Source organism: Tachyglossus aculeatus, chromosome 7 (assembly GCF_015852505.1).
Source record: "Tachyglossus aculeatus isolate mTacAcu1 chromosome 7, mTacAcu1.pri, whole genome shotgun sequence".
Classification (NCBI taxonomy): Eukaryota; Metazoa; Chordata; class Mammalia; order Monotremata; family Tachyglossidae; genus Tachyglossus; species Tachyglossus aculeatus.
The window spans coordinates 56058154-56073928 of record NC_052072.1 but is presented as its reverse complement, the minus strand read 5'-3'; the positions used below and the strand labels follow the sequence as shown (position 1 = coordinate 56073928).

The 15775-nt window shown below is 42.6% G+C and overlaps 1 protein-coding gene across 1 annotated transcript in view; it reads right to left on the bottom strand.

Annotated features, from left to right (window-relative positions):
* The window catches only part of IQCA1 (IQ motif containing with AAA domain 1), a 260984-nt gene that overhangs the window by 16073 nt on the left and 229136 nt on the right, over positions 1-15775 (bottom strand). Inside the window, exon 16 of the mRNA XM_038749256.1 lies at positions 5529-5615. Coding sequence (XP_038605184.1) covers positions 5529-5615 — 87 coding nt within the window. The remainder of the gene's footprint in view (positions 1-5528; positions 5616-15775) is intronic.

Genomic DNA, 15775 nt, shown 5'->3' with positions numbered 1-15775 from the left:
CACAATTTGCAGGCTATTATAATAATAATAATGACATTTATTAAGTGCTTACTATGTGCAAAGCAATGTTCTTGGCTATTGTAATGCCAAGAAGTATTTTGTCTTTCCCCACAGTGATTTCTAGCTGCCCAATGGTATGCCTATTTGTGTGTCTATCAATGTGTAAAAGCTTTTTCCGTGTGGCAGAAGACACAGCAGGCAAATGCATAACAGGAAACAAACAGTAAAAAACAAAATAACATAGTTCTTTCAGGAATACTACCACCTCTGATTTTCAACCGTAATTCTAACCTTGGGAAATGATAGATTTTTAATAATGGCTTTTACCCAGGTATGAATGAACAGGACATGTCCAACTATTGAAATGCTATCTGATAAAGGTTGATGGTTACATAGCACTGTCCTCCCTCTGGAGAGGTCCAGGATTAATTAAAAAAAAAAGTACACCCTGCATTAACCTGTGAGGTTAATTGATATTTGACAGTTGTAACAACATCCACAGCGGAATCCTTTATGGTGGGTGCTTGTGTTCCCGGGGGAGACAGAGACAACAACAAATGGTGAATTCAATCAGTATTCATGCTGCACTTGGGATATTTCCATTCCCATTCAGAGGCGTCTATTATTCATGAAGCTGCGGGCACATTGATCACACTAGTTAAAACAGTCACTATTGCTTGGCAACTTCTAACAGTAATCATCTCATCATCGGACTCGCCAACTCCTGATGATGATATTAATGTGGGCTACTGCAAATTAGTGGCTAGCATCCACAGCGCAATTTTGATGTGCTTTTTTGCATTTAGCCCTAAAAAGCAAACAAAGCGGCCAGCCTTTACACGACAAGCCATTTCCTTGTTCTAGCACAGTTGCTATAATGGTGGGGAAAGCTCTTGGTAGATGAAGTTACAAAGTTTAATGGTGCAGAAAATGCAGCAGCAGATTGTTTTGCATCCTTCTTTATAGCAGTTTCCTTGTACACAAAAATAACTGGCCAATTACATTGCAGGAGCAGAGCAAGCCCCAGTCTCAGGTGCGGAGGGATGAGAAGGGCAATGGATCCTGGGAGCCAGCCCGTGGTGGAGGCTTCCAAGGGCATTTGATGCATTTTGGCTCCCTAGGGTACTTAGAGTGTTTGGAAGGAGTGGTGGAAGTTGATCACATTGGGCTGGGTGTCCAATACAACTCTGGCAAGATCTTGCTCTGATTTTAGATTGAGTTATCAACAGAGGAGAGGTCCCCAATGCAGTACATTCAGATGACGCTGAATGTAGTCGTCCAAAAGATCTAGCTAAAACTGTGGATGGAAGGGATTACACTAAAATGCACTATGGATCCACCAAGTTGTGTTTGCATTAACCATGGTCTTGGCAACTTTTTATGTGGCTATTGAAAACAGAGTTTGGTTCATCAACGGGTCCTGCTGACTGAGATTTTTCACAGTACAAAGAGGGAAGACAGGGGTGCCTCACTGGGACCTCTTAGCAGCTGGGGAAGGGGTGAGCTTGGAGCTTATGGTTGGAATCCCTAAATTGTGCGAGAAGGGCCCTGAAATCAGGAGTTCCTGCAAAGTCCACCCATGCCATAGCCAGTCTGAGGAACCCTGCTAGTCTGTAAGCCTGATGGGAAACCCAGGCTCACCCTCCTTATCTGAACTCTTGGGGACTCTATGGTGTCACTGGGAATTGAGGGAGGGAACTTCTTGATGCTGGAGATTTATGGGATGAACTAAGCTCCCACTGCAGCACTTAAGAATCCCTCCAATCCTGCAGGGTCATGGGGGGCTCTGCGGCAGGGTGGATGAGATCAAAGTGGCTGAAAACTGGCAATCACAGGTGGTGTGCTCAGAGGACGGTGGCTAAAATAATCTGGTAGACTGACTGATAGCCTTATTCTTGGGATTCTCCCAAGCCAATTCAGAAGCCTAAGAATCAGTTGTGACTGTGTCTCCTGGTTTTCATCCAGTTAAGAGGCAGGGAAATTTATTTATTAAACATGACTCAAATAAGAATTTGGGCAAATAGAAGAATTCAGGATAATTTACTGGATTCATGAATGATTGCGGCTCATCAAATTATGCCTAAGTAAAATAGGGTAAAATGTGAGGAACAAATGTTCAGGTTTTTCTCCTCAAAGATAAAAGCACAGAAAATCAATTTTACTTTTCTACAGGAAGAGCAGTAGTAGAGTGTATTCTCTAGGGTAACATGAGTCTTACTTTGGCAATATGAGGATGTCATTAAAAGTAGTTAAAACTAGCAAACAAATCTATTATTTTTGTCAATTTTTGCTTTTCTTCTGTTTGCTCACTTCTCTTCTATCAAACCTCTTCCTCTGATTTTTTTTCCATTTGCCCACATTTTGTTCTTTTTTCTGTCTTTCCCTAAATTCCTTTCTCTACTCTGTAATTTGAGTCTTTTATACACACATTTATCAATTTATTAATTAAATTTATACCCTATCAGGGTATCAGGTGAGAAATCACGTGACTTATTTGAAAAAAATGGGAGTGCTTCATAGAAGCAGGGTGGCACAGTGGAAAGAGCACTGTTGTCTGCTTTGTGACCTTAAAGAAGGCACTTAACTATTTCTGCCTCAGGTTCCTCAGCTGTAAAATGGGTATTCAATACTTGTTCTTTCTCCCCCTTAGACTGTGAGCCCAATGTGGGACAGGGACTGCATCCTATCTAATTGTCTTGTATCTTTTCCAGCTCTTAGTACAGTGCTTGGCACAGAGTAAGCACTTAACACCACAATAGTATTATTATCATGATTATTATGATAGTCACACATATCTACACCTCTCCACAGCTGTCCTTTGCTGCTGGAGATGATGCTGCTGATGGATCTTTTTTTTAATGGTATTTGTTAGGTGGTTATATGTTCCAGGCACTGTACTAAGAGCTGGGTACTATTGTTGTGAGTGGATGTGGCTGAACAAGGCTATGAACGACCACCAAACCCATACCCTCCTCCAGCAGGCTAAAAACTTTCAAGGTTGGTATATTGGTCACTTTTAAATGGTATTTGTTAAATGCTTACTTTGTGCCAGGCACTGTTCTAAGTGCTGGGATAGATACAACCTAATCAGGTTGGACACAGTCCAAGTCCCACGAGGTGCTTGCAATCTTAATCCCTATTTTATAGACTTTCAGGCCTTGTCTCTGTTTTCCAATGTGCCTGTTGGCTTCTTAATGCTTCTAAATTCTGCTCAAAGAAAGCTGTCCCCTCTCCTGAGTGCTGAATGTCGGGCTGATCTACCCATAGTCCCTGGTTACATCGCATTAAGACTATCTTTAAAACATCTACTCTCCACTTCCTGTGAATGTGGGTCTCCTTTCAGGTCATCACACAGCAGGATCTTGGAGCCTGTTGAGTTGGAAAGATTTTTTTCCCATTGTATTGGAAGTGTAAATTCTGGTTATGAATTTCCAGATCCCTTATTTTACTCTCAAGTGTTGCAGCACAGAATACGGTGAGCCAGATCGAGTCTGGTTTACTCCAAGTGTATTGCAGAAGGAGCCAAGGCACCTTCAGGAACAAGTCTGTTGCTTGTTTTGTACTTTCCCCACGATTTAGAACAGTGCATTGCACACACCGTAGGTGCTCAATAAACACCTTTAAGACTACTTTAACTCTGACCTGACAAGCTAAACCACTGTGGGATGGCTTTAGAGTCTTGGCAAAACAAATTTGCTTACGAGTTTCCAGAGCCCTAGTGGGTGGATGGAATCAAATAATTTTGTAAAATCTACAAATGTATGGAGTGCTGTCCTTTTTGGAACCCTGCACTAAGCAAAGTTGCACCACAGAACTCACTCTGTCTGAAACCACTCACATAACCATTAGTTATGACACAGCATTTTTAATGGTATATTTTAAGCAATTACTATATGTCAAACATTGTTCTAAGCACTGTGGTAGGTACACTTTAATTGGATTGGACACAGTCCCTGTCCTACATGGGGCTCGCAGTCTAAGTAGGAGGGAGAACAGGTAACCCCATTTTACAGTTGAGGAAACTGAGGCACAGAAAAGTTAAGTGACTTGCCCCAGGGCACACAGCAATCAATTATATGGAATCCACAAAGATGTGCATTGTCAGTAGAACATTTCCTAATTCACCCATCCTGTTCTAACTCAGTGGTGTAGTGAAAACATGTCATGGAAAATGGACCGTACAATAAAGAGGTATTGCTTATGTTGCCCTCTGCCCTTCACCTTGTATCCATCATCCTGCAAAGATTGTGTCTGTTGTGTTGTGCTACAGTCCTCTAGACTGTAAGCTCCTTGTGGGTGGGGAACATGTCTACCACCTCTGTTGTACTCTCCCAAGCTCTCAATACATTGCTCTGCACACAATAAGTGCTCTAAATTGATTTGAACAAGAGTGCTTATGACTATTTATGACTGTTCACCAAAGCTGGGTATTTGGAAGGGGCTTGGGATCTGAGCACACTCCTTTTATTCAATCAAGCAAGCCTTCATTGAAAGAAAAAACGGTCATAGTAACGAATTTATTTTTAAAATATATGCTTTTGTTCACAATCTATTCTGAAAATAAGGAAATCATTTAACGTTCACTACTGAAAATGTGCCACCAGAGGGAGCCAATCACTAGACTCCAATAACAAACAGTTTTTTAAATGTTAGAACAATCAAAGTTCATTTGGGGGAAAATATGGAGCTTGAGCTCTTTATCGTATCACCTTTGTCAGATTAAAATTAAGGTGAAGTGAATAGGATGATGAATTTAATTACACGTTTGCAATTAACCCATGCTGGTTTTGTTCAAATTGATATAGAATAGTACTCGTGTTTATGGGCAGGTTTAAGAATTCATTCCTGGTCTTTGTTCTTCTATTTGGTATCTATTAATACACCTCATTCCTATTATTTCCTCTGTTGTTTGATGCCTAAACTGAACAGAATATTTTCAAATTGTTCCTTAACTCCTAGCTAGTTTTGCTCATGTTTCTGGTGATTTTGCCCTTTAAACTGCTTTCTAACATTATAGGTTTTTTTCCTGAATGATTTGTTCATGAGTGCTGATCACAGGAGTGTGCCTAAGAACCATTGGGGACTTGCAACTCTTTGGTTGTAAGGCAATCAACCTTAAACATCAATTAGGGCAGTTTTTTTTCTTTTTTTAACAGAGTTGAATGGTGGAGAAGAGGGAGCATATAATAATAATAGAATTAAGCACTTACTATGTGCCAAGCACTTTATAAAATACAAGATAATCAAGTTGTACATAGTCCCTGCCCTACTTGGGGGTCCCACTCTAAGCAGGAGGGAGAACAGGTTTTGAATCCCCATTTATGGAGGAAGAAACTGAGGCACAGCAAAGTTAAGTGGCTTACCCAAGATTACACAGCAGGCAAGTGGCAGAGCCAAGATTTGAACCCAGGTCCTCTGACTCCCAGGCCCATGCTCTTTCCACTAGGCTATATTGCTTCTCAGAAAGTAAGCACTTGCTTTGTTGGGGAAACATGAAATGACCAAAAAAAAGAACAATAAAGCCTCACCTCTTTTTCTACTTTGGGCACTTTTTTGTAGAAGGTTTTTTCTGTGTCTCCAATCCAGACCACTGAAGGCTGTAGCTGACGTGCCACCTGCAATGGGGGAAGAAATGAACTGGTTGAAGATGCTCTCGCCCCATCTGATGCACATTTGATTCCCGAATGAATTGTAGATTTTGATGGCCTCAAATTACCTGCTAAACTTTATTTTCTAGGACTGCGGTTTCAGTTGCACAGAGGTCGTATATGGGCTGGCATCACAGTCACAGCATTTTGATTGTTTATAGGGTATTGCAAGATTAGCAGCCAGCTAAAAACTAAAGTTCCATATTAAATTTATATGGAGGTGAATTCCTTTTCCCCTAAGACCCTGATGGTTTATTCCACTCCTTCACAGCAGGATGGCAGCAATGCTACAGGCTGCTTCACAGCTCGGCACTGATTGCTGAAGTCCCATTAGAGGTTCGAAATTCTGCTCAAAGGCCTCCAATCTGCTGCTTATTTTTGGCTGGAAAATTCCAACTAAAGTTAATGGTAGTTTTTAACTGAAGATGAGTAGGGAATTGAGTTCCAAGTATTAATTACATTCCAGTTGCTGCTATAGCGTTTATCCATGTTTGCTCAGCAGAGGAAATACTAGCTGTTTCAGCAAAAAAAAAGAATGGTTTGTATTTTTTCAACCATTCTATTCCATTTAGCTTTATCTTTGTTTGAACTGTCATTGCTGGAAAGGACTATATAAGCATTGCTGAAGTTGGATACAACTTAATGATAGTGCTTGCTTAAATGTCAGTTGGTGATTTATAGCCTGTGTAAGAATAATTACCCCATATGAAAAAATATTCTCTTCAAGGTACTGCATGATAGCAAAGTTCGGATTTTTTTTCAACAGTGTACTTGTGTTTTTCAACATTTTAATGTTAGTGGGCAAAAGGCTGAAAAGATGCAATCTCAGCCATTCAATTGTTGACAGCAAAAAAATCAAATAGTGTTAATGAAATGTTTCCAAGTTGGCACTTTTTAAAGCATAACCTAAGAAGGGGAAGATATGTGCTTTTTTGGTAAACGAAACTAAAACACTGAATGGGCAGTAGGAATAATTTAAAATAAAGATAGCTGAGCACATGTAACAGGAACCCTCAGGAAAAAATCATGTAAACAGATGGCTATAAAGTCTATTTCTCCATCCATATTGCTGAATGGACAAACAGATAGGTTGATGTTATGAAATGCCTGATGGATGTTATGGAATAAAAAAAATGGCCAATAAATCAATTTGGTTGGCTCCTAAGTTAAGGAAGACACAGTCATCAGGCATGGGATTAGTATGGGATACAGCCAAAAGCCTGGATGAATGTCTAGAGAGAGAATAATAAATGCCAATTATTATTTGGCAGCTTTCATTCATTAGATTCAGTCATGGGGTTTTTTTAATGATCAGCTGTCAGAATCTCAATTTTAAATCTCATTTAGTGAGCTAGCATGGCAGGGAATGGAGAATGGGACTGGAACACTGATGTGGTTTCTGGCTCTGCTGATGACATTGGGTCTATAATACACATTATTTATTGTCTTTGGGGCTGTTTGTGTGTTCTATTGATTTATTTTAATTGTCTACATTAGGAATTCATTTTTGGTACCACAGTGAACTGACTGCACCTTGAACTTCGCTTAGAAGAGAGAGATGGGATGGAATACCCCAATCATAATGTGAATTAGCCCTGGGATTGCCCACCCCTGTCTGGAAATGAGGCGGCCTTTCCCTACTAACAATAAATAAAATGCTATCTTTTCCCTTCAGTCTTAACAATTAGAGAAATCTCTGGCATGTCATTAACCTTAGGTACAGTCGAGTCTATTTCAATAAGGGCTATCCCCTCTTCTTTAGCTGCATCCCAGGAATCAGTGAGATCCATTTTCATAAAGAGAGATGCTAACTAGACAAATCTAAGATGCTAGTCTTTGAAAGGAAGTATGTCCATGGCTTTCTCAAGGTTTTGAATGAAGTGTGCAACTTATTGAATTTTGTATGTAGGTTTTTTTTTAAGAAGTCAGTCAGTGGTAGTGAAATCTAGTGGAAAAAGCACCAGACTGAATCAGAAAACTGAGGTCTTTGCCTTAGCACAACCACGTGTGTGAAGTGATCAGATTTAATGTTTAAAGCATTTGAAAAGTACTCTGTGTTCAGTGTGGGTTATTCATTCATTCATATTGAGCACTTATTGTGTACAGAGCACTGTACTAAGTGCTTATGGGATGCATCTCAGTCCCTGTCTCCCAGTCAGGACTCACAGTCTATTTTAAGCCAGTTTTACTTATGAGGAAACTGGGACCCACAGAGGTGAAGTGATTTGCTTAAAATTATGCAATAGGCTGGTGGCAGAGCTGGCATTAGAATGTGGGTGTTTTTACTCTCAGAACTGTGCACTTTAGACCACACTGCCTCCCATTGGTGGGGAACTCAGTGTGGGAAATGGGCATGGCAACAAGTCAGGACCACTGCCACCAGACAATTTCTTGGAGGTTTTTACATGGCTGAAGGCACATCATTCTGGCCATCCCTAACACCCTTCAAGAAGTGGACTGGGAAAGACCTGAGTTACCTCTCTTCCATTACTCCTCCACCACCCCTCCAAACCATTGCTGCTGTCTGCTCCTACCCAAAGGCTTTTTCAGGTGGCAGGACAGAATCCTAATGTGAGACATGGGGTGTTACGTCTATTCATTTTTTTCCCCAGAATTTACTGTCTCTGTGTTCTAGTTTCCCCAGCTTAAAAGTGGGGATAGTTTCGTATCATACTGACTGTAATTTCATTTTTCTAGAGTTTATCAGCTACTGGATCAACCATCTGAGTTTCAGGAAAGAAAATACTTAGGCAACTACAGCTCTTAGGAGTATCAGAAGCAGATTAGAAATGATCGTTTTTGGGGTCTCTAAGGAACTGACTGTGATGGAGGGAGCAGGGAGATGTCCTTATAGCACTGAAATTAACCCAGGGTTCAAATCTTGACAAAATAGATGGAATCAATTTGTCTTGTCCTATGCTGTCAAGTCGTTTCTCACCCATAGAGACTCCATGGACACATCTCTCCCAGTACTCCTTACCTCCATCTGCAATTGTTCTGGTAGTGTATCCACAGTTTTCTTGGTAAATATATGGAAAGGGTTTACCATTGCCTTCTTTCATTAGTAAGCTTGAGTCTTCACCCTCAACTCTCTCCCATGCCATGGCTGCCCAACACAGATGAGTTTTGACTTGTAGCAGATTGCCTTTCACTTGCTAGCCACTGCCCAAGCTAGAATGGAATGGGTATGCCTCTGCTTGACTCTCCCTCCTGTAGTCGATACTGGTAGAGTTACTGGAAACTCTCCAGGTGAGGATACTGAGACGGGGGAATCAATTTAGGGCCTTAATAATCCTTATTGATTGATTGAATATAAAAGGAGGATCATAAAATTAATGATGTGTCACCAATGCTGTTCAGACTTCATCTCTACCCATACACTAAATGATTGAGAAACTATTCTTTGAGTAGAGAAAGGGAGAACTGGTAATTTAGTAGGCTCCTGCTGGGGTTTGGTTGGGTACTGGCATGGGGCAAAGAGAATGACTGAGGTTGCAGTTTTGTGAGAGAAACTTTCATTAAAAATGAATCATTCCCAAGAACATTTTGTAGTTTTATATTTCTATTATGGATACACTGTGTGTGAAGGGTTATGTTAAAAAAAAAACACTCACACACCCTTCTTTGAGGAAATCAGCTGTTCACATGACTTCAGCTGCCAACTCTATGAGGAAAATACCCTCATCTTCCTCTCTAGCCCTGATTACTCATCTAACCTGCAATCACACGTCTCCTCTGGCCTACAGGACATTTTCATTTGACTATCTACCTAGCACTTCAAACTTAGTATGTCTTACAATGGAACTACATACCTTTCCTCCTATAGGAACTTCTCCTAACTTTCCTGTTAACTGTAGAATTTAAGCCAAGGGCTGTACTAAGCGCTGGGGTGGATATAAATAATCAAATGTGACATGGGGCTCACAGTTTAAGTGGGAGGGAGAAGTGGATAGAGCATGGGCCTGGGAGTCAGAAGGTCATGGGTTCTAATTCCGGCTCCACCACTTGTCTGCTGTGTGAGCTTGGGCAAGTCACTTTACTTCTCTGTGCCTCAATTACGTCATCTGTAAAACGGGGATTAAGACTGTGAGCTGCTCATGGGACAGGGACTGTTTCTAATTCGATTTCCTTGTATCCATCCCAGTGCTTAGTAGAGTGCCTGGCACATAGTAAGCATTTAACAAATACCACAATTATTATTAACAGGTATTTAATAATAATGATAACTACAATATTTGTTAAGTGTTTACTATGTGCCAAGCACTGTTCTAAGTGCTGGGGTAGATACAGGGTAATCAGGTTGTCCCATGTGGGGCTCACACTTTTAATCCCCATTTTACAGATGAGGTAACTGAGGCACAGAGACATTAAATGATTTGCCCAAGGACACACAGCAGACAAGAGGCAGAGGCAGGATTAGAACCCATGTCCTCTGACTCCTAAGCCCTTGCTCTTTCCACGGAAGCACAGAGTAGTTAAGTGGCTTGGCCAAGGCCACACAGCAGGCAAGTGGTAGAGCCAGGATTATAATTCAGGTTTTCCTGACTCCTAGGCCAGTGCTCTTTCCACTAGGCCTTTTCGATTCTTTCCCAATAATACCATCATCCATTTTGTCGCAGAAACCTGCAAACTCAGTGTCTTCCTAGACTCCTTACTGTCTTCCAAATCCTCGGAACAATTCAGTCTGTTGCCAAACTCTGTCACTTCTTCCTAGATAGTATTTCCAAGATCTGCTTCTTCCTTCTTCCTGAAACAATTACAACCTTGGTGCAAACTCTGGATACATTGTCGCTAAACTGTTTGATTAGCTTTCGCACTCCTCTAGACCATAAGCTCATTGTGGGCAGGGAACAGGTCTGAAAACTCTGCTGAAATGTACTTTCTCAACTGCTTAATTGCCCTCCTGCAATCTAAACATATATCATATTTTTATGGTATTTGCTAAGTGTTTATTATGTGCCAGGAACTGTACTACAGGGTAGATAAAAGCTAATCAAGTTGGACACAATCCCTCTTCCACAAGTGGCTCACAGTCTTAATCCCCATTTTACAGTGAGGTAACTAAGGCCCAGAGAAGTTAAATAACTTGCCCAAGGTAATGCATCAGACAAGTAGTACAGCTGGCAGTAGAATCCAGGTCCTTCTGACCTCCAGTCCCATGCTCTATCCACTATGCCATGATATTGCACAGTGCTGCATGTATCATCTTCTTTCCACTTACCAAAACTCTCCACTGGCTTTCTGTGTCCCTTTGCACAAACCAAAATCTCTTTAAACTTGGTGTCAGTGCTCTCCATTAATTTCTCCAATCTTAAAGAGCTGCTCTCTTTGTTCCTCTTGGGCAGTAGAGTGCTCTGCACACAGCAAGTGCTCAATAAATATGATTGATTGAGCAGTGACTGGGGCAAGGCAGGCCAAGGGTGAAGGAAGCATCAGACTGAAAGGAATGGTGTTACTGGGCCATCCCAGTGTCTCCAGCAGTGGCCATAGGATGATGGTGGGCTGTCTAAAATCACATCTCCTCTAAGGTCTTCCGAGATTAAGCCCTTTGTTTTCCCTATGATAGGGTAAAACATGGGTAAGACAGGGTTTTAGGGAGAAACAAAAGGAATTCTGTTTGGACATGTTAAGTTTGATGTGTTGGTGGGGCATCCATATAAAGATGTCCTGAAGGCAGGAGGAAATGCAAGGCTGCAAAGGAGAGAGGTCAGAGCTGGAGAGGTAGATTTATTTGGAAGTCATCCATGTACAGATGGTAGTTGAAGCCATGGGAATTAATGAGTTCTCCAAGGGAGAAGGTGTATATGGAGAACAGAAGTGGACCCAGAACTGAAACTTGAGACACCCCTACAGTTAGAGGGTGGGAGGCAGAGGAGGAGGCTGTGAAAGAAACTGAGGAGGAGTGGTCAGAGAGATAGGGAGAGAATCAGGAAGTCACTGGTGAAGCAGTGTGGCTCAGTGGAAGGAGCACGGGCTTTGGAGTCAGAGGTCATGGGTTCAAATCCCGGCTCCGCCACTTGTCAGCTGTGTGACTTTGGGCAAGTCATTTAACTTCTCTGTGTCTGTTACCTCATCTGTAAAATGGGGATTAAGACTGAGAGCCCCCTGTGGGACAATCTGATCACCTTGTAACCTCCCCAGTGCTTAGAACAGTGCTTTGCATGTAGTAAATGCTTAATAAATGCCATCATTATTATTATCATTATTATTACTATCAGTGAAACCAAGGTAAGATAATGTTTTCTGGAGAAGGGGATGGCTCAAAGTGTTGAAGGCAGCAGAAAGGTGGAGGAAGATTAGGATGGAGTGGAGGCCACTGGGTTTGGCAAGAAGTTCATTGGTGAATTTAGAGCCATTTTCATGGAGCAGAGGGAGTGGAAGCAAGATTTCAGGGCTCAAGGAGTGAGTTGGAGGAGAGGAAGTAGAGGCAGCAGATGTAGAGAAGCAGCATGGCATAGTGTATAGAGATGGGCCCGAAAGTCAGAAGGTCATGGGTTCTAATCCCAGCTCCACCACTTACACATTAGTGAGTGCTTAAATACTGGAAAAAAAAGGAACTCCCTTATTCTACACCCAATGATCTCAACTACAGGACACCTGGGAAGCTCAGGGTTTGCGTCTGACGGCCTACAGGATTTTCTTCCACGACTACACCACACCAGTACTCAAAAGGGAGCATCACTGCATGATGGCACCCTGCATGGCCGAGCAACCCTGCTCACCCCAAATCCAAAGGGAATGAGAAAAAGTGTCCCTAAAAATGGCCTGCTTCGTACAAACACAGCTCGCTGGTAAACTGTCTTGGTTTCTATTCTCCATCTGCACTCAATCCTTTGGAAAACTCATTCGCTCCTACAGCTTCAGCTATACCACATCTATGTGGATGATTCCCAGATCTACATCTCCAGCCTTGACCTCTCTTCTCTGCAATCTCACATTTCCTCCTGCCTTTGGGACATCTCTTCTCGGGTGTCCCACCAACGTCTCAAATCTAACACGTCCAAAACGGAACTCCTCATATTCCCACCCAAAACCTGTCCTCCCCCTGACCTTCCCATCACCACAGACGACTCCACCATCCCGTCTCAAAAGCCCATGACCTAGCCATTACACTCATCTCTCTCATATGATCCACATATTCAATCTGTCACCAAATCCTATTGGTTCTACCTTACTAATGTTGCTAAAATCCACCTCTCCCTCTTCAAACTTCCACACACCGATACAAGCATTTATCTTATCCCGCCTCGATTACCGAATTAGCCTCCTTGCTGACTTCTCTGCGTCCTGTCTCCTCCCACTCCAGGCCCTACTGCACTGTGGTGCCTCTGCAATTAAACCCTCATTTCCCCTACTCCCTGTCTCTTCTGTGTCACCCTTGTGCTTAGATTTGTACCTTTTATTCACTCCACCTTCAACTCCACAGCCCTTCTGCACGTAACCATAATTTCTTTAATGTCTGTCTCCCACTCTAGACTGCAAGTTTCTTGTGGGCAGGGAATGTGCCTATAGACTCCGTTACATTATACTCTGCCAAGCGCTGAGTGCAGTGAAATAACTGGTGTCAAGAAATATCCCAAGCCTATGTGATGACGAAGACAGTCAGCGGCCTTTAAGGGAAGTGCTAATAGTGCATGGATTGGAAGCGCTAAGTGAGATTACACAATGAAGGAAGAAGGCCAGCTCATCTTCCCCCTGAGAACCAGGCCCACCAGGAGCTGGATCTGCAGTCAGTCACTAACAAAGAGCTTTCCAAATCTACTCAGAGGCACAAGTGATCATCCAATGATGTAATGTCGTTACATTACGTCAGTCCCTGTGAGAAAAGTGCTCTGCTGTCGTCAAAAGTGCTTGACGCATCAAAAACCAACCAAAAAACCCACATTTCTACAGAGTTTGACAAACTCAAATTCATTGCAATTGGGTGTGAGAAACGCCTGAGTGGGAAGTGATCTCTACACATGGACAGTCAGTGGGCTGTGTGGGATTGGTAAACTCAACAGTAAGGGCGTACTTTTGCTGAGAGTGACTTATTCAAAGCTCTGGGGTTGCTCCAGGTTACTGTTGAGAAGTTAAATGGAAAGGCGTGATGTGCCCATGCACACCCCTGGACCGGTCATGGGTTCGAATCCCAGCTCTGCCACTTGTCAGCTGTGTGACCTTGGGCGAGCCACTTAACTTCTCTGTGCCTCAGTGACCTCATCTGTAAAATGGGGATGAAGACTGTGAGCCCCCCGTGGGACAACATGATCACCTTGTATCCCCCCCAGTGCTTAGAACAGTGCTTCGCACATAGTAAGCCCTTAACAAATACCATCATTATTATTATTAATAGGGCTGCGGCTCAGAGGCCTCAGTCCCTGGCCACCTCTCCAGAAATCCCTCCCTTTCTCGAGCTTGCCAGAATAAACCACGCTGGAGGCATCCTGAAAATGGGGCTTAAAATAGCCACCACACATGCCCGATGTTGTAATGTTTGGTGGCCTTGGTGTTGGCATCCCTGCTGGGACCCCTCCATCCAACATTCTGCATGCATAGCTCACAAGAAGCAGCATGGCTCAGTGGAAAGAGCACGGGCTTTGGAGTCAGAGGTCATGAGTTCAAATGCCGGCTCTGCCAATTGTCCACTGTGTGATTTTGGGCAAGTCATGTAACTTCTCTGTGCCTCAGTTCCCTCATCTGTAAAATGGGGATTAAGACTGAGAGCCCCACATGGGACAACCAGATTACCTTGTAACCTCCCCAGCGCTTAGAACAGTGCTTTGCACATAGCGCTTAATAAATGCCATCGTTATTATTATTATTATTGTCTGTTGCGTTCCCTTGGGCAAGTCACTTAACTTCTCTGTGTCTGTTACCTCATCTATAAAATAAGGATCGAGACTCTGAGACACACATGGGATAAGTACTGTGTCCAACCCGATTGGCTTGTATCTACCCCAGCACTTAGTACAGTGCCTGGCACTGTACAAATATCATAAATTATAATTATTATTATTATTAGACAAGTTGCACAAGGGGTTTGGCAAGAATGGTAGGAGGGAGATGGGGTAATGACTGGAGGATGTTGGGTCAAAGGAAGGATTTTTTTCTAGGATTTGGACACGCTTGAAAGTAATGGGGCAGGAGCCACTGGAAAATGAGCACTTGAAGATAGTCAGGGAGGGGGCAATTTCTCTGATAAGATGAAAGGGGACAAAATTGGAAGAGGAAAAAGGGATAAAGAGAATCTAGTTCAGTTGAGAGGGCAGTATTGAAGCTGTGAATTTTTGTCTAGAGGAGGTAGGTTGGGTTGGAGACCAGATGGGGCATGATGACTTTAGAAAATTGGACAAGGTCAAACAATTGGAAGTCTTGATGGGGCATGATTGGAGGAGTACTGTGATGGTTGCCTTCTTTGACATCTGGCCCAATGATGCATAGTGGACTATCATAATATCCCAGCTTCCCTAAAGACTTCCACTGATTTGGGGATGAATACAGACCACAGTCATCATCATTGAACTCTTGTTTTTAAAAATTGGTGCCACCTTTTCATTTAGCATGGTGATAATAATTCTAATTGTGGTATTTGTTAAGCACTTATATGCCACGTACTCTTACTAAACACTAGGGTGGATACAAGCAAATCGGGTTGGGCCACAGCTCCTGTCCTACACTCATTCATTCATTCAATCATATTTATTGAGTGCTTAGTGTGTGCAGAACACTGTATTAAGCGCTTGGGAAGTACAAGTTGGCAACATATAGAGACAGTCCCTACCCAACAATGGGCTCACAGTCTAAAAGGGGGAGACAGGCAACCAAACGAAACATGTACACAGGTGTCAAAATCGTCAGAACAAATAGAATTAAAGCTATATGCACATCATTAACAAAACAAATATAGTAAATATGTACAGGTAAAATAGAGTAATAAATCTGTACAAATATATACAAGTGCTGTGGGAAGGGGAAGGCAGTAGGGCAGGGGGAATGGGGGGAGGAGAGGAAAAAGGAGGCTCAGTCTGGGAAGGTCTCCTGGAGGAGGTGAGCTCTTAGTAGGGCTTTGAAGGGAGGAAGAGAGCTACCTTGGCGGATGTGTGAAGGGAGGGCATTCCAGGCCAGGGGAAGGACTTGAGCCGGGG